The sequence below is a fragment of the Macrosteles quadrilineatus genome, unplaced genomic scaffold (genome assembly GCF_028750875.1).
Source record: "Macrosteles quadrilineatus isolate MER2022 unplaced genomic scaffold, UCM_ALF_1.0 Scaffold_11__1_contigs__length_5352618, whole genome shotgun sequence".
NCBI classification, from domain to species: domain Eukaryota; kingdom Metazoa; phylum Arthropoda; class Insecta; order Hemiptera; family Cicadellidae; genus Macrosteles; species Macrosteles quadrilineatus.
In genome coordinates this window covers 3,976,863-3,995,671 of record NW_026542604.1, presented here as the reverse complement: position 1 = coordinate 3,995,671, position 18,809 = coordinate 3,976,863, and the positions used below count along the sequence as shown (strand labels likewise).

At 36.0% G+C, this 18,809-nt stretch overlaps 1 protein-coding gene across 2 annotated transcripts in view; it reads right to left on the bottom strand.

Moving 5' to 3' along the window:
- Window positions 1–16,608, bottom strand: part of LOC129004731 (nuclear valosin-containing protein-like) — a 36,875-nt gene extending 20,267 nt beyond the window's left edge. The window contains exons 1-14 of one of the 2 annotated variants that reach the window (XM_054433318.1): window positions 16,243–16,608; window positions 14,349–14,472; window positions 13,034–13,155; window positions 12,525–12,586; window positions 11,494–11,584; window positions 10,353–10,622; window positions 9,603–9,698; window positions 8,239–8,458; window positions 5,529–5,635; window positions 4,337–4,512; window positions 3,864–4,078; window positions 2,145–2,483; window positions 1,260–1,411; window positions 524–691 (exon numbers count right to left, since the gene is read on the bottom strand). In XM_054433318.1, the coding sequence (XP_054289293.1) occupies window positions 524–691; window positions 1,260–1,411; window positions 2,145–2,483; window positions 3,864–4,078; window positions 4,337–4,512; window positions 5,529–5,635; window positions 8,239–8,458; window positions 9,603–9,698; window positions 10,353–10,622; window positions 11,494–11,584; window positions 12,525–12,586; window positions 13,034–13,155; window positions 14,349–14,472; window positions 16,243–16,446 (2,346 nt within the window). In that variant the 5' untranslated portion in view covers window positions 16,447–16,608. The remainder of the gene's footprint in view (window positions 1–523; window positions 692–1,259; window positions 1,412–2,144; window positions 2,484–3,863; window positions 4,079–4,336; window positions 4,513–5,528; window positions 5,636–8,238; window positions 8,459–9,602; window positions 9,699–10,352; window positions 10,623–11,493; window positions 11,585–12,524; window positions 12,587–13,033; window positions 13,156–14,348; window positions 14,473–16,242) is intronic. The other variant, XM_054433319.1, reaches the window with a different exon arrangement.
- Between the last annotated feature and the right edge of the window lie 2,201 nt (window positions 16,609–18,809).

The following is an 18,809-nucleotide window of genomic DNA, read 5'->3' as shown; positions in this document are numbered from 1 at the left end:
GTATTTATAAAGAATAACAAATTTGTTTGAGGAAAGTTGTCTTAAAGGCATGCATGGTGTCTACAGCACCTGCTATAGCCATTCAAGAATATGGGGATTTTAGGGAACCAAGCAATTTTCGGGGATACTTTATTAAAGTGGCAAATTTGCTTATGTTTACTTTTAAACTCTCTTAACATATCAGCATGAAAACATCTCAAATTTCAGAATAGACTACTCACTATTTCCTTGGCAAAAAAAATAAAAATGTACAACAAGTTATAAACATTTTGTAGGTCTTTAGATAACAAAACTCTATGAGTTTTCAGGAATATCCAGGATCAAATACAGTACATAAAAATACATATAAAATATCAGTACATTTCAGGAGAACGGGAATGTTCAGTTCTGCATACCCGGGAGATATTTATCACAAAACTATTTGATTTTATAAAAAACATTTTGTTTTACGTCTACTCTGTGACCACTAGGTTTTACTCCAACATAAGTTTCTATTTAGGATCAATGCCAATGTCAATCGTACCATATTGAGTAGTTCAGGTCCCTTGACAGAAATGAAGTTGATGCCAGCCTCGTTGGCGACTGCCTTAGCCAGTAGAGTCTTGCCACAGCCCGGAGGTCCACACAGCAACACACCAGTTGGAGTGTCAAGTCCCATCTTGGCAAACTCTGCTGGGAACTTAACTGGTGCCTGTCAACATCACAATCAAATCAATCTCGTTTTGACAAACTGTCCACCAAAAATGTGGTTGACCGAAATGGACTAAAAAATCAAGACCCCTGATATCCTGCCTTGGTTGTACCGGTCTTTGGTAGTGTGAAAAGAAGAACAAGTGCGGTGTTGGAACAAAGAGGATGCATGGGGTTGGGGGTTGGGTTGGCTAACTCAAATAAAGCCATTATTGTTTTTTTTTTCAAGTAAATAAAACAAAAATGATACAAACCACAAAAATGAATTTATAGCTGAGTAAAAACCAATTATCTAAATGCCTGAGAGGTAGACATTTGTGTTTTTTAGATATGTCAGAGTATCAGTTCTTTTTAAACCTAACAATAGTCTGTAAATGTTGCAAATAAAATCTGACATATACAACTATTTCTACTTTAGCACTAAAAACACGTTTAAATGCAAAAAATATGAAGATAAAGGAAGTTCGGAAGTTGATAGCTATATATTGGTAAAGTAGGTAGTAAAACATCTAGCATCACAAAAATAACTTATTTTATTTTATTTAATAGAATTACTTAAAGTTACAAACCAGAATAGCCATCTCGAGTTCATGTCTGATGTCCTTCAGAGAGCCGATATCTTCCCACCGAACGTCCGGAACTGTTGCAAAACCTTCCCTCTTGGCTGATGGCTGAACTGCCTTCAACGCTGCTTTGAAGTCTTCCATCGTTATGTTCACACCTGATTAAATAAAATAAAAATGACCCTATTAGTGAAATTGTAACAAAACTATCAAAATTTTAACTCTTTATGCTTCCTTTTGCTTATTTCACTATATTTTTTCTTCATTTGGTTAATCCATGAACCATTTTTTTTTTGTCCTAAGGACGCTAGGCACGAGCCTGGGATTGTTTTTCACATTACTTCAGGCTAGACCTAAGGGGTTGGGGCATTATCACTTAGATAAAATCCATTGGTGACTTGGCGGGGATCGAACCCGGGACCTCAGGGACTGAAGTCCCGCGCTCTAACCACTACGCCAGCTCGCTCCCCAATCCATGAACAATAAAAATACTTACAGTGAGGATAGGTAAAAAGAAGTGAAATTTATGATTTTAGATACAATTTATAAAGATCCATCCACTAACTTTACTTCTATCTGAGCCATCTACCTATACCAAGCTCTGGCACAAGAACTTCTCTTGAGATACACATAAGATGTGATCAAGACAAAATCAAACCTTCAATCAAGTCTGGGATAACAGCTCGGCCATTGATCAGGCTACTCTAACGCTACGTACGCACTAACTATCAATACTGACAAATCAAGACCTCAAGCTTAGTAGTTCAAAGATACCTGAACATCCTGAAATAGTAATTCCTTTATGTAGGTTATTTAAAGTGATCTAAACTTATACTAATCCGGACAAACTGGAACGCCAATTCTAGTTATGATGGCATACAGTTACATTACCTTGCAGCTGTTCCACACTGAGAGGTGCAGAGTGAAGCAAAGATGGAGGACAGAGTGGCTCTGTTTCTTGCTCCTGACTGTGGACATTTTCTTTCTCTCCCCCATCCTCTTCCACCTTACTATCCACCTTTACCACGTCTATATCGCTCTGGTCCTTTACCACGTCTATATCGCTCTGGTCCTTCACCACGTCTATATCGCTCTGGTCCTTCACCACGTCTATATCGCTCTGGTCCTTCACAACGTCTATATCGCTCTGGTCCTTCACCACTTCAACGTCATTTTCAATTTCTACTACTTCTATTACCGATTCTTCGCCTTTCTTTTCACTTTCACAAGCTGAAAAATATCAACACCAGATCAAGTGAAATAAAATCTATTGTGTAAAAATTAGCAGTAAAGTAATGGTTTTGCTTTACAATAAATTCTACAATACAATTGTCACTCATTAATCTGACCCTTTGTAATCCAACGTACTCGGGTGTATGACACACAGTAGTCTTATCTGCAGAAACAAAACAAGTCTGCAATGACATGAACCCCCATCCCCATTACGGTTTGTACTTTTCGTTAACTTCATTACACTATATGGTGACGTACGATGATTAATCATCTATAAAGAAAACCCCTCAATACATATTTCCAAGTTTGCCAAAAGACTGTTTAATAATTAATATATAAACACTAAACAGTCACATGTTTTTCAATTGTTTTGTTAAAAACAGTAAATAGTTGAGTGTGTTGTTTTGATAAATGAAATAAAGAAGATGGTTTTTGTAATATTTGTTTGGTCATTTCTTATGTTTAATATTAAGCAATCGTCCGTGATATCAAATAAATTGAATCACGCACAGTGACGACTTCAATGGGACATATGAGCGCACTAGCTGGGCTTCAGTGAGAGGCTCATTTAACATAATAAGGGAAGTATACTTCAGTAACAGAAAATAGTAAAAACAATTAATAATAGAACTCTAACCATACAAATCTACCAATCAGTGTAGATAATCCGATAACGTCTACACACCGCTACTTAACAACTTATATCTAGATCACTTGTAGTATGTGTAATTAAATCTTTAAAAATGTTCACTATTGATTAAAAATGCAAAGGCCTACAACAACAAAAATTGTATTTTTTTACCCAAATTTTGGTAAAACTCTTAACAGTCTGAACATTTACATTTTATCACTGGAAAGAAGATTACTCAACTATTGCTCAATTACTCAACTGATTAGAATAATTGGAGTTGTACCGTATCAATATGTAGTAAATTTTGTCTGTTTATTCGCCCTAGCAGTATTTAGTAAAGTAGTCGAGTTATAAGCACATTTGGTAAAATCACTAAAATACCTGTGGTATGCCAAAACCAAACATATCCTATACATTTACAACAAAAACAACTGAAGATGCTACTTACAAAGCTAAACATGCATTCTTTCTAACTCCAACAATTTATAAGTTCCAGCATTAAATTTTAATATTACAAACATATATCAGTCATGACTAGCAAATACCAAATACCAGAGCTGTATAATTGATTCTAAAGAAACTAAGAAACCAAACTGTTATTTATATTAAATATATTGGAAACTGGAAACATTGTGGCCCAAATCTAATTCAATCATCGAAAATAGCAAACTCTTTTATTGTAAATTATACTCACAGTCTCTAGCCCAATGATTAAGCTATATTACACAAATATCGCAGTAGCTTACCTTCATCATTTTGACCATCTTTGGATGTTTCTGGTTGATCTGCTTCCTTCACCCACTCCACTACCTCTACATCAACTTGGTCAGTTTTGGACTTATCATCAACCTCCATCGGTGTTGAATGTTCCACACAACCATTGCTGGATTTAACTTCAGTAGACCCATCTTTTGTATCTGGAGTGTCTTTAGGATTAGGCTCTTGAAGTGATTTGAAAAGTCTAGAGTAACAATAATTAAATTTAGCATTAAAGAACAAAACTAAACTAAAATATTTCATTCTTAAATTTAAAAGTTACAACACAAGATACATTGGATTTTGTTATACCTCAGTGTAGGCTGCTCAATACTGCTAACATTCACTCTGGTGATTCATAAACAATTTTACAGAACAGTTACGGACACTGATGTGCAACAGCAAAAGTCTATTTATTTTTTAAGATAATTTAGCATAGTGGTGGATTGTGAAACCGACTGACCTGTTGACAGCAGCCATTGCGGCCTCAGTGACCAATGCCTTGAGGTCAGCTCCTACATAGCCCGGGGTCATCATAGCTACATCAGCGAGAGCCACCTCGGGGGCCAGCTTGAGTGTGTGACAGAGTGTCTGTAGTATTGACTCCCTGGACTCTCTGTCTGGGATGCCCAGGCACACCTGAGTAGTGGCAGAGGTATTACAGGCTGGCCAGACAGATATGATAAGAAAACTCTAGACAATTATGGATTTCCTATATCAAAATGTCCTGATAAATACTAATTGCAAACAAAGTGAGTTAAGGTTGCTTATAAGTTTAAGTTTTTGGTGAGTCGGTGGCTCAGTTGGTAGCGTCGCGGACTTCGGGCCCAAGGCAGTAGTGTCGTGGGTTCGGATCCTGATCACTGCCACAAACTTTTATCAGTACAGTTCACCTTTGTACTGTACCGGCTCACCCCTTGGTTTGCTGGATACGTTCCACGCACAGATCTGTAGTCTATGTGGTCGGGCAAATGCAAGGTTAAAAGAGGCCACCAACCTCTTTAAAAAAAAAAGAAAGAAAATTTACTAATAAGTACCTTATTGAAGACTAAAATATGTTTAAAGAGCCTAAAGTAACTCAAATTAAAAAATAAAATAAGCTAGGTTATACAATAAAAATATATAGATTAATTATTAAAACCAGCAAACGTGTATACTTATTTTGTTAGAGGACATTACTCAAACGTGAAGCAAAACACAATTTTAAAAGTCTAGTACTTTAATCAACTGTATAGCAACTAATTACATTTTTAAATATACTACTAAGTAATTTTTTATTAACTCTATACAACGTTTTTTTATTTAATCCAATTTTTTGGCCATAAAAATTAAATAACGTAAAAATTCTGAAGCTTTGAATCTCAAATCTAAATCTTAAATAAAATGTTTATAAAATACAATAGAAATGTAGTTTTACATTTTCTTTTTGCTGTTGTCTATTATTTATTTGAGTCGAGTCTCTAATTTAGTCTTTTTCAAAACTATAAGATTTACAGCTGGTACTCTAGACTCCAGCAGCTATTTTTTTTTCAATCTTTTCTCATGCCATACAAAATTAAAACTAGGATAAGCCAAAATTTAAATTATCGGACTCCATCTTAAAGTAAGAAAGAAAATACATTTAACTTAGGACTAAGGGTATATTGTGGATGTACCTCTCGGTCAAACCGTCCAGCGCGACGCAGGGCTGGGTCCAGTGAGTCAGGACGGTTGGTGGCTCCAATAACCAACACCTGGTCCCCCTGCTGGTTACCAGCCAGCTCTGTTAACAACAGATAGATAGTTAATAAATATGCTGACAAACTAGACAACCTTTAAAAACTAAACACTTGATTTTGCCAGATTAATATAAATTAAGATTAGTATAAAGGATCCATACGATCAAGTGAACTTATTAGATTTTTATTACAAATTCAAATGACATTTTTATTTTCCCACTTACTGTCATTAGACTAGATTAAAACTTTTATTATTTAATAAATCACTAGTGTACCTGTTGCTCGAATTCGAGCAATTGCGAAGCATTACAGGCGTTATTTTAAAACGAATAACAGTCATAATTTCCGATGACTTTATAAGAGTCGACTCAAAGATTATGGAAATACTCAAGATGTACACAGCAGTTAGATATAATAAAAATTTTTTGTAAATATCTTATCTTTTTTCAAAAGCTGACCATGTTTTTTTAGCGTTTTCTACAAATTTTCCTAACTCATAGCCGAATTAGGTTGTCTATAATAACGATTATAAATGAAAAAAAAAAAAACATTATTTCTTTTTCTTCTACTGTACCTACTTGGTTGTGTTCTATGACTTTCATGTTTCCATTGTTTGAAAATCGGCTCTTTCAATTATTGCTCAAGAAATGTAGCACATTGTTAATTCAGTTTTATTTTTAGTATATAAAATTTTCCAGTATTTCTCACTTTTTCCAAACACTAACCAAGTATTGTCTACTACAGATGCAATACGCCAAAGAATATCGTCTACGTGCAATCTCCAAGAAGTGGTAAAAAAGGCAGAAACCAACCCATACAATAGATATAACTTAACTCCATAAAAAATAATTTTAAGAGTTACTGTGATATTAGGATTTTCCACTGATTTGGTAATAGAACATTATGTTGCAAAACATGGCACGATTCAGAAGAAAGTCAATTTTAAAATCAGAAAAAAACCATTGCAAATACTTCATTTTGACAAATTTAGTAAATCACAATTTAAATATTAACAGCTGTTTCATTCAATTCATTCATTCAGTGCAAATGTATACATATGGTCGTAATGTAAACAAATCTGAAGAGGGAACTTTAAAGGCCTCTGGGGCAGAGCCCCAAGGGAATTTACCTTGTTTCTCTTTTGATGGCTCATTTACAGACTAAGACCTTTCTTTAGAGACCCCTACCAAGTTTCTACGCCCAGCCGTTCTCTGTAATTAGCTGTGACAAAACACCGTTTTTCCTCCATAAGAATAACATGGGATGGGAATTTAAAGGCCACTGGGGCAGAGCCCCAAGGGAATTTACCACGTTTCTCTTTTGATGGCTCATCTACAGACCAAGACCTTTCTTTAGAGACCCCTACCGAGTTTCTACGCCCAGCCGTTCTCTCAAATTAGCTGTCACAAAGAAAACCAGTTTCAAATTAATATATAGATTTGAATGCTTACATGAAAACATTGAAAAGACACTTTTTAAAATTTAGAACATAACACTAGAGTTGTCATTGGTACATTTTTATTCACTTTAATTCTGCATATCAGTTGGAATATATGCAAAGAGCATGGTTTAGAAGATATAGTTCGGCCGCTTAGAAAACGACCTGCGCGCTAATGCTAAACCAATGCTGGGGGAGGTCGTTTTCTAAGCGGCCGACCAATAGTCATGAATTTGTTACTGACTTCAACACAAGCTACTCTCACGCCACATATACTTACCCCTCTATCAATGGTCAATCGTGGACATATAATTCGCATTGCCAATGCCAATCTGGATATAAAATTTCAAATCGTAACAAACAATCTACTGTTGGTTTGTTTGGTAAACTGCCGAGTGCCGATGTCCTCTCTACTGTCTATTGTCTGTCGTAAAAATGATGACAAAGTCCGTAGTCAATTTGTCTTTTCCTCAAGTCTTCTACCATACATTGTTTACAATGGCAGGTTAAATAAATAATCAAGTACCGTAGTTGAAATGCATTTTTTTATGTACATCAGCAAAGAATCCCGAGGGAGTAAATAAATATAGTTCATAGTTATGTACAAAAACACTGTGATTTACCTAAACCACTAAAAGTTTTAAATAAATCAACAATAGACCTTATGACTGAAACTGCCTGGATCAGTGCTTGTTTTTGTAGAGGTGGTTCAGTTGTCTTCCTGAATGAACCACACATTCAACCAAATATAATTTTACCGACCTGTATCTTGATCAGGAAGCCTCCAGCTCAAGATGGATTTTAATCTCTGCCAAGTTTTAATAACGTTAGATTTTCTGACCTTAATAACCAACGTTTCATGGTCTAGCGTAGATTAAGAGCATTAAAATGTTGATTATGTATAGAACTTGACATTCCATCCATTCCATGTTAAAGTAGTTACTAGTTTTAGAATAAAATAAACATGGAAGAATTCAGTCACCAACAGACTGTGCTGATGTGAATTACTGATTTGTCAAATACGTCAACTTTCTTACGTAAGCCCAACCTTATTGTATCAAAGGAACCTTATTGTAGACTGAAGCAGATTTAATGGCATATCAACTATATCTTTTAGAGGCTCGTTCGACAACCTATATAAACCGTTAGCTACAGCTGTTCCATATGGAATGTCCACTTCAGGATTATTAAGTCAATTACTACACTCACCGTCCATTGAGGACAGCAGCTGGGCCACGATCCTCCTCTCCATCTCCCGATGCGCCGTCTCCCTGTTGGGTGTGATGGCGTCTACCTCATCTATGAAGAGTATACACGGAGCCAACGCCAGCGCCTGCTCAAACAACTCACGTATCCTCTCCTCTGATTGGCCAGACAGTCCGCCTACCAGCTCTGGTGCAGCCACCTTCAGTAGGGGCAGCGTCAACTCCTGGAACACACGAGCATATCAGGCTCTTGTCTAACACACCATTTAAAAGTCCATGAAAGCTTGTAAAACTCTATACAAACAAACAAAAACCGAAAATGTTTATCAACACAGTGGAGTCTCAATCATTCAATATTCCGTTACCCAACTTTCCATGTAACCTGACTCCTCTCTCCAGATAATCAAGAACCAAGAATTTTTTTTTTCTTTGGTATGGTATAACAGGATCTAGGCTATATTGCAGCAGGTAGGTGGAGACAACTCCTTAGACTCCTTGTGCCATCACTGTCTGTACTAGGAAGACGAGCAAAGCTTTAACCAACTGCACTAAATTTGCATTGTTTAGTGCTTTGCTTACCCCTCATTGCTTACTTGCTTACTTCTCTGCAACCCTCTCATCTGGCTGAGTGGACAAGCCTCGCTTTATCACATATTTTACAGTTACAGAAGTGATGTTTTTGTTTTTTCTTTGTTGGTTGTATTTTAAGATATTTGTAGGTAATGGCTTAAGAATAGAATAAGTTAGTGTCTTCAAGGGGAAAAAATCAACAAATAGTAGGCTACTATACATTAATGTCCTTAGTCCTAATAATTTTTTAGTACCTATTTAAAATGTTTTTTTTAGTTATCTAGCCTATCTGACCTTACAGTACCAAGGCTGGTTTAAGCCAGCGCCACACTATCCCGTTAAGCGGGATGCGGTTGAGCAGGATGCGTTTTTACCACATTTACATTACCCTGTCACACCTTCCTGCTCTACCTCAACATACTTCGAGTGAAGAGCGCGAGCATCACATGCTGAGCACTGGTGATAGCGACAAAAGTAGGGATAAACGCTCGGCACAATCGGATAGTGTGGCTGCTCTCATTTAGCTGCATGTGTTTCGCGGTGGATCCAGTCAACGCAAGGCAACCGCAACAATGTGACTGCGCCTATTAAAACCCATGACTGGACCGGCGAAACGGGATAGTGTGGCGTTGGCCTTAGGTTGAATGTTTGATTCAAGACTCTCCTGTATTTTAGAGAATTATTGGGTGAAGTAGATGGATTGGGGAATGGTGTAAAGTACAATAATGAGTCTAAACTTAATAACCGTGACCTGCAATATTTAATCTTATTATAGGTGTGATAAAATAAACAGCTTACCCCAGCTATGGCATTAGCTAGCAATGTTTTTCCAGAACCAGGAGGTCCATGTAACAAGAATCCCCTCGGAGGAGAAACTCCCAGCACTCGATAAACCTAGAAAAAAATAACTAAGGATAAAAAAGTGTATTGAATGAGGCAATAAGACTGTGTACCATGGAGAAGAGTAAAGTTATGGTTTGAATTATCACTTGCAATGAGAAAGTTGAAACTTTACTCTCACAGTGGACTGTGTATTTTCTACTTTTCGACTGTTCCATTTGAGTAATAGGCTTACTATATAACTTGAAATCATGTCCATTTTTGAGGTAGGTTAAAATATCTAACATCTAAGTCTAGTTTGGACTTACAATAAGTAAAAATACTGTGTTTGTTTATTGGTCTTAATCTGCTCCATAACTCAAATTTTACAACGTTTTGGAGTTCGAACTAAACCAGCTGTCAGCCTATTTAAACAAACAGCTGAATCTTTACGAGGCACAGTTGAAACAAACCTATCACATGATCCATTTCACTCTAATTCCTTATTCATCTCCACCTTATAAGAGCACACTGTGTTGGGTCAATGTCGTTTAATCTAACTTAATCTAAAACCAGCTTTAAGACAAGGCTCAGTAATCCAGCATCTTGTAAATCCCACCACAGCCAAAGTTTCACTTGTTTTGGATTTGAGACATACTATTGATTTATTTTTGACATAGTACTTAGCAAGTGTTTTCTAACACAAAATCTTCCAGCCACTACACTTACTTCAGGATGCCTCATGTGAATTAACATCTGAGTAACCTCTTGAAGGACTTTTTTGGTTCCACCGATATCCTTGAAGGACACAGTTGGACGAACAGGCTCCAGAGAAGCTTTGAACCTCTTGCTGTCTACGAGAGAACTTTGCGTCTTCCGTTTTTTCGTTTGCGTCACTGGTTCTGGCACTGTCACTTTAGGCGCTGGTGTTGTCTCTACTTTTACATTTTTGCATGTAGGGGTGTTTGGAGTTGCATTGGTGCAGTTTTGTGGAGCAGCCTATAAAATGTGGAGCCAAATAAAAACATTTGATGAAAATTACCAGGATAACTTAATTTAAGTATTTAAGATGATTTGATAAAGCCTACAAGACACCATTATAGGCTAGGCCTACATCCTTTAAATGTAATAATGTGTTGTTTCTGTCAAATTTCACTTCTAATCAAATGGACCTTGTTCGAGCCTATATAATTTTATTTTTATTAGTTCAAACTGTTTATTGAGACAGCACATAACATAAGTGTGATTCAAGCTGAATCAAAATGCAGGGCGAGGGTGGAATGGAGTGAGACAATATTTTGTTGGATAATGAATGAGTAAATGGTAAATAGTCCTGGCTAATAAACAAGACGGCTTGTCTTAATCAGTAACAATGTTACATGGAATACCTCTCTCAATCCTACACTCACTCTGCATTACTTCTTAGCTTAATAATACATTTTAGTCTCTGTCATACATATTTGAAATACAGCAGTATACAATAATTTGGTTTAACATCCTTGGCAACACTCCGTGCAGTGGGCGCGGCCGTGTAAGCAAGTTCATGAGTTAGCAAATTTCACTGTGGGACAAAATCAAGTTAGTGGGCTCTGAAAGGGTTAAGCAATAGTGGAGTGGGACAGTTAGCAAATTTTGGGGTTAGCCAGTTCTACCACGCGAGTTAGCAGGTTCTGGAGTTATCCAATTCTATCATATCATTCAAACCAAACGGAAGTTATAATCCAGCAATCTCATTTATCAAAGTTTAAGAGGCTAGTGGACACCATTGTACAGATTTATAAGCAAAGGCAGATATATATACATATACTAAACATGGCTCAGTTTTTGACTTCTTAAACTCCCTGAACTACTAAATTTAATGTTAACCTACCTTGGTAGCAGCTTCTTCCTCATTGTTGTCCTCGTCACTGGTCACTATACTGATAAGTTCTTGGGCAGGCGAGCTATTCGATACTTTTCTGCTAACAAAACAATAACAGAACAAATTTTTAGTTGATGTTCTCTTATTAAATTGTAGATCAAATTAAGAGTTACCCACCCGAAAAATTTTTACAAATTCCCTAGCAAAATTATCCAAAACATGGAAATGGAAGAAGAATAATAAATTGAAGGTATCTCAAAATAAGAGTAACTTTGAGGTTACAAACAGAATCAAATAATAAACGTATGGAGGTTTAAATGAGCAAAGCTACACATTTGTTATCTCCTGCGATTGCAGCGACATCCGAGTCAAATGACCACAAGGTCATCGTAATATTTCAGTTATCACGCAACCATCTTGCAAAATTGTAAATATACATAAGGCCTACAAGGATTTTGTTACAAAAAACAAAATTTGTTACTTGAACATAACTAATAAAATTAGAAGAGGGTAGTCTGACATACATGCTTGTACCAGTTCCTAGCGGAACATTGTCGTCTTTCAACGCTCGGTAATTTAGAATAAGTACTAAGATGTTGACCACAAGAAGACAAAAAAAAACTTCTAAACCCCTTTGGTTTAACAGACTTTAGGATAACCAGCGTACGAGGAGTCGAGACTCAACTGAAATCATGTATACGTACACCAGTTAAATGTTGGTTATTTCAAAGTACATTTTTCTTTTGTAAATAGGCCTAATGCAATACCAGCGTTGTCAATTTAACTTAGATTGCCAAAATAGATGCAGTGCAGCAATAGGTTACATAGCTTTTTAAACTGAGGTCCACAGAATATATTTTGGTTGGTGATAATGGTTTATTAAATAAGAAACTGTTAAAACCTCATAAGCTCTGTAAAACTTTGTCTAGCCTATAGCAAGGAGCTACAGTATATTATTTGGTATAGCATCTTCACCAGGAAGTAAAATATTTTGAATACCTTATTTTTATGACCTTTTAATAACATTTTTAATAACTTACCTTCTTTTGGCACTTTGCTGAAGATAGCTATCTTCAAGAGTTGAATTTACATCACCATCTCCCTAAAAGAAAATACATTGAAATTAATAGGTTTTAAAAATAGGCGTAAAGTTTTTGTTATTAATTAACCCTGTGAGCGCCAGGGTTTTTACAGTTATATATTGTTGACATATTTTATCATATTTTTTTTTAGGAACACCAAATTCGGTTAGGCCTACAAAAATAGTGTTTAGTGAACTAGCAAACATGAGTGAAAAGGAAAAAGTAGCAATATGCCTAACTTGAGGTGCAACTCACATAATTATTTATAGTAGGTAGTAGTAGTTTATTATGTAGGCCTAAGTGGCTGTGTATCAAGTGGAGCACAAAATTGTACAAAGGTAAACCTGGTGTTCCTTAGAAATTTAAAAAAAACCCTGATCTATCTATAAATTAGCCCCTAGCCAGCAAAAATATATTAGCATAGTTTTAGATAAGTTTTGCGTACTTGAGGTTCATAAGATACTTACTTCAAACGCATAGCTAGGTGAACTTCTACCTTTGGGATCACTAGTCTCTATGTCATCATCATCCTCTATAAGATCACTATCGTCTTGGTTCAGAGAGTTTTCCAAACTTATTACCTCCACCGCTAGAGTAAAACAAAACAAAAACTCACTTGTCAACTCACAATAAAGAACAATCATTTACAAAAGAAAGCTTTGGATGAAGGCTACAAATAAATATATATTATTAAACATTAAAGTTACTATTTTAGGACGTAAGTGAGAAAACTTTCAGCAAAACAGAGGCAGTGTCTTAAAAACATTTACACAAATCATAGTCAATTCTAACTGACAAAACCGAATTGAACATGTGCATGTAATTCCTTTTCACACTTAGCTTACAGTACTTAGCTCTTCAAATTGATACTTAGCCAATTTGACCATTCAATGTTACCCATCAATGATTCTTGTCATTCGCCTATTGGGTCTAATGATGATTGGAGTGTCCAATCAAAATCGATCACCACTTACCATCTTTTATGTATATTTGCCGTCTTGTGAGTTAACAGTACCTATAAGCGTAAATATATGTTTTAAGTGTTATTAGACGTAACTTTTATTTACTTTCCCTAAATTTAATAACACGTACAATGCTAATCAGAAGTTGTTTATTAGGCCTATTATATAGAATAGAAAATAGAATAGAAAAATAGCATCATCATTTTCAAGATGGGGACGCCATCTGTGTTTAACCCATATGAGTGAAGGATTAGTGTAGAATCAATGAATACATAACATTAAAAAGCACAATGCCTTTGTTTCTGGGAATATTTGAACTTTGGATAGTTCCCTCGGCAGCCGCTAGGTAGACGATCGCGAGCGACGGCCAAGTCATCTGACTGAGTGAGAGAGAGTGAGACAAAGAATAGGCTTAGAGAGAGAGAGAGAGATAGACATTTCGCTTCTTAAGTTATAGGGTTTGTAGCCTATTCATTGGTAGAATTGAGTGTGATGCGTTGTGTAGCTTTGTTACTAAGACCATCTGCTGTTTCATTAGTCAGGACCATTTAGCCACAGAAAACATACAACTATTTATTACCCAGAATGCTAACTGCGTGTTAAACAGTGTTAAGTACTCGGAGGGAACTTTGCCTGTCAATTCGTTGGCAGCGCCACTAGCATATAATGCATCAGCATTACGAATTGACAGGCAAAGCTCTCTCCGAGTACTTAACACTGTTTAACACGCAATTAGCATTCTGGGTAATAGTAGTATGTTTTCTGTGATTTAGCCTATTTAAAGCCGGATGATCCCTACATATAAGTTTAACACACTTACCTTTTTTAAGATGGTTTTTGAACGCCCATCGCTTTTTCCTTCTGTATTCGTGGTGTTCCCTTTGGAGTTGGTCAACCATATGGTCAAAATCAATCTTACCTCGTTTTCCATTATTTTGGAGATACTGCAAAATAATTCAACTTAAGTTAAGTTAATGTCAGCCAATAATATTTGGGCAAATCTTTGACATTCGACTCCATTGTAGCCTTTTTAGAAAATAATTGAATCAAAACCTATCGGTATTTTCAGTCACATTGATCTAGGTTATTACAACCAAAGTAGGATAGGATCCTCACCTTAGTTTAAATATCTCCTTGCTGCAAGAAAATCTGGGTAACTTAAGTTAAGTTAAGTTAGGTAGGGAGTTAGCCAGAAAACCTACAATATATTAAGTTATAAGTTAGGACAAAATATTAGTTTGATAAGCTATCAAACAAATTAATCGATAAATAAGTTAGGCTATTTATTTCAATCAATTAACTTAAAATATTGAAATCGAAAAGCTACATAAGTTTAACTTGGCTAGGCAGTCTATTCTCTTGGGTCCTTTCATTTCCAAAGAATACTGCCCGCCACTCTTTTACATTGCATTGTTGTGGCTTTTATGTTAGTTTTGTCAAGTAGGTACAGTTTATCTTATGAATCACCTGAAAAAAGAGGTTAAGTTAGGCCTAAAATTAGTATTACCGTAGCTGCCTAATTCAAATTTACATTTTTGTAGATTCAGTTAAGTTAAGTATCTCTTTTACAAGCTAGACAATAAAATAAAAACTTTTATTTTACAAATGGTACCTTGGTTTTATTAGCCTATCATAAACTTAACGAAGCCGAACTGAAATACACTAACCTAAGCTAACGCCACAGCACAGTGGGCAGGAAGTCTTGCAAGGCATAGGCCTACAACAGTGGCGGATTCAGAGGGGGTGCAAAGGGGGCGACCGCCCCCCCCCCCCGGCATACATATACATATATTTTTTACTGCATGTAATACAGTCGTGCATACAAATTGTGTAAAATAATTTGTCACACTAACTTTAGACAAAGAAATGGTATGAAACTGCCATTTTGGAGACTTAGTTTACACTAATTTTTCGGGGGGTACCCCCGAACACCCCCCTGACCCCCTTGGTCACCCCCCCCCTTGTGACTGATCTAGATCCGCCACTGGTCTACAATCCATTATATCGCATTATGACTAGCCTACAGGCTATCCAATACAACATAAATATGTAACTTAAGTAATATTTCATCAAATAATAAGTTATTTACCACACGGTTTCATCATTTTTACAACCAATAACTTTACATAGGAAGGAACATGTTCATGACAGTTACTGCTAACTTATGACAGTAAGTTTAGGCTATTGAATATTGTTATTAGGGTAGGCCTACATCTTCTAAACCTTCGTTCGATTTTTTCATTGCCAGCTATTTTGGTTAGTTAGGTTAGGTTACGACAGTTTAATTTTATAATTGATATGATAAAATACCTATTGATTATTTATCGATACGGAACTGTATTTTCAATTCGATAGTTTCAATCGAAATTAGCATAGCCAAGTTAAGAAACTGTACCCTTGTTATTGTAAGGTAATCTGCAGAATTGTATCCTACTCCAAAATTGCAATTTGCCATCGATAATCGACAGGATTTAAACCCTGATTCAGTTAACTTATTTAGCCTTTAATAAACAGTGTCCATCATCTAAGTAACTTGACTTGGGCCTAGGTCCTATCCTATTTTTTGGAGGCACTAAACAATTTAAAAAAAAAAATACTACTGTATACATAGTGGAGCCTAGCCTATAATCTAACAACATGACAACAAATCTATACAACGTGACTAGGCCTAGCCTACTAACTTAGTTGTTTAATAAGTAAAAATGTCAACTTACCATACTAACTCGAGATAGCGTTAAAGGATCTGAAAAATAAGGTCGATTGTAATAACTTTCGCGTCCCCCGTTATTTGACATAATACTGTATGGGTTATTTTGATTGTTTGGACTAGGTTGGGGCACCTGAGGTGAAAAAGCTTTCTTTACTTTAGGCGTTGGTAAAAGTCCTCGTCCAGAGTTATTAAAAGGATATCTATTCATGTTAGCCAGAGGTGTAAAACGTGTTTAGTTTGTCTTTTGTATAACTTATAAGATATAAAATAAGATCATAGACGAGAAACAGTTAAACAATGCTTCGAGATTCGACTCTTGGAGGTTAAGTTTGTGTTTATGATAGTCACTATGAAAATGCGGTGCCGTCGCCGTCTGCCGTCTGCCTGCCGTCCACCACTACAACATCAAAAGTACGAGCAAGACCAAGAGCAGAGGCAGCTAACCAATGTCAATATAAAACGAGAAAACAAATTATATATATCAAAATACCAGTTAACAGCACTATTGGTTATAGCTAAGTGAACAATCTCTTTTAAATTAAACAGTATAAACGTTACTAACATATAAAAAAAAGGATTCAGATTTTACAATAGGATGGAATTTGCATACTTTATACATTGTACAAATAAACTGAGTATTCCATATAAAGAATAAGCTATTTTTGTAGGTCAAATGGTGTAAGACCTAGACCCAGGACCGATTTATTTTTTCGATTTGATGTCCCTAGAGGCAAAAAACATCGTCCGTTCAAATTCTCTCTCCATGTATATAATATAGGGTCCCGTGGCCGTAAGTAAACAGTCAAACTCCGGGTAATTGGTTCTATATGGGTCAACGGTCAAATTGGGTGGAAAGCAGTATACTTTCATAGAAACACACTTGATCTTCTATGATAACAACTATTTCTGTATAACGATTTTGCAGCAAATATTTAACAAAATTCATCTAACTAAATAAAATCTATCTAAAAGTCTGTCTAAATGCCTCAATAATCAACAAAACTAAGTAAAATAACTAACATCAAGCTAAACTCAATTAAAGCATAAGAGATTAGCAATATGGTGGTTCTACTCAATTCCAGTCTTCCCAGTCCCACTCCCGCTCCTGAAATTATGGGTAATTTACACTCGAATCCAGTTTGAATCTAATGTGATATTTGATATTTCAAAGCTGTTAATTCAAGCCTCTGTAAGCGTAATTCAAGTGTGTTACATGAAGCTGTGGGTAATTAAACTCGATTCGTGTTTGAATCTAAAGGAACAATTCTAAGCTGTCATTTCAAGTGAGTGCAAGCGTCAAGGCTTTAATCAAGGCCACACTAAAAAAAAACACTAAAATTTGTTTAGTGTGGCCTTGCTTTAATTAATCTGACGTGCTATCTGGGATAGGTTAAAAATGAAATAATATAATTTGTTCTCTTTATTTTGGCCCTAAGTTAAAAAAAAACCATTTCCTGTAGTTTGGCTGTTTTTGCTTAAGGGACACCCTGTATATACATCTTCCACTATCACTCGAATAAAAATGATACGATTTAGATTACATTTGGTACAAACGTGGTACGAACCCAACAAGCTTAAAGCTTAAGCAATTGGTTAAGGCTTTAGCTGTTCCACATAAGGATGAGAAATATATTTAAGGGAATGTGTTTTATCTATAGAGGCCAAGAATTAACTTTGCTCATTTTTTTCAGCCAGATAAAAATTTACAGACAGTAAGAAAGATTGACAGTAAATGTTCATTAATTGTTATTCTATAGATATGTTTTTGTTATTTTTTCAGAGAAACCGCGAGTGTAATGGATGAAGTTGATGAGGTTCCATTATTCAAAAACATCCCTTTGTTGTTAAAGTGATTATCTTTTGAAATATGTGAATACAAATCTGTTTAAATAACTTCTTGTTTTTATTACTTTCTTAATTTCTTAGAATTTCTAAATTATGTACCGTATTTAAAAGAAAAATATTTAAAAGTGTATATAGATGAAAACTATAATTTAAAATAGAGTAAAAAAAAAACTAATAACATTTTGTGTCCCCCAAACTATACTAACTTTATAAGTTTGATCCAAATTAGATGTTTTAAGTGTTATCCCCCTAGTTGTCGCCCTAAGGCACTGTCAGACCACTGCAGTTGTCGCCCAAAGGCGCTGCCAGACCACTGCAGTAGTTGTCGCCCAAAGTCACTGCCATACCACTGCAGTAGTTGTCGCCCAAAGTCATTGCCATACCACTGCAGTAGTTGTTGCCCAAAGTCACTGACAGACCACTGAGGTAGTTGTCGCCCAAAGTCACTGACAGACCACTGCAGTAGTTGTCGCCCAAAGTGACTGACAGACCACTGAGGTAGTTGTCGCCCAAAGTGACTGACAGACCACTGCAGTAGTTGTCGCCCAAAGTCACTGACATACCACTGCCGTAGTTGTCACCCAAAGTCACTGACAGACAACTGCAGTAGTTGTCGCCCAAAGTCACTGCCATACCACTGCAGTAGTTGTCACCCAAAGTCACTACCAGACCTCCGCAGTAGTTGTCGCCCAAAGTCACTGACATACCACTGCAGTAGTTGTCACC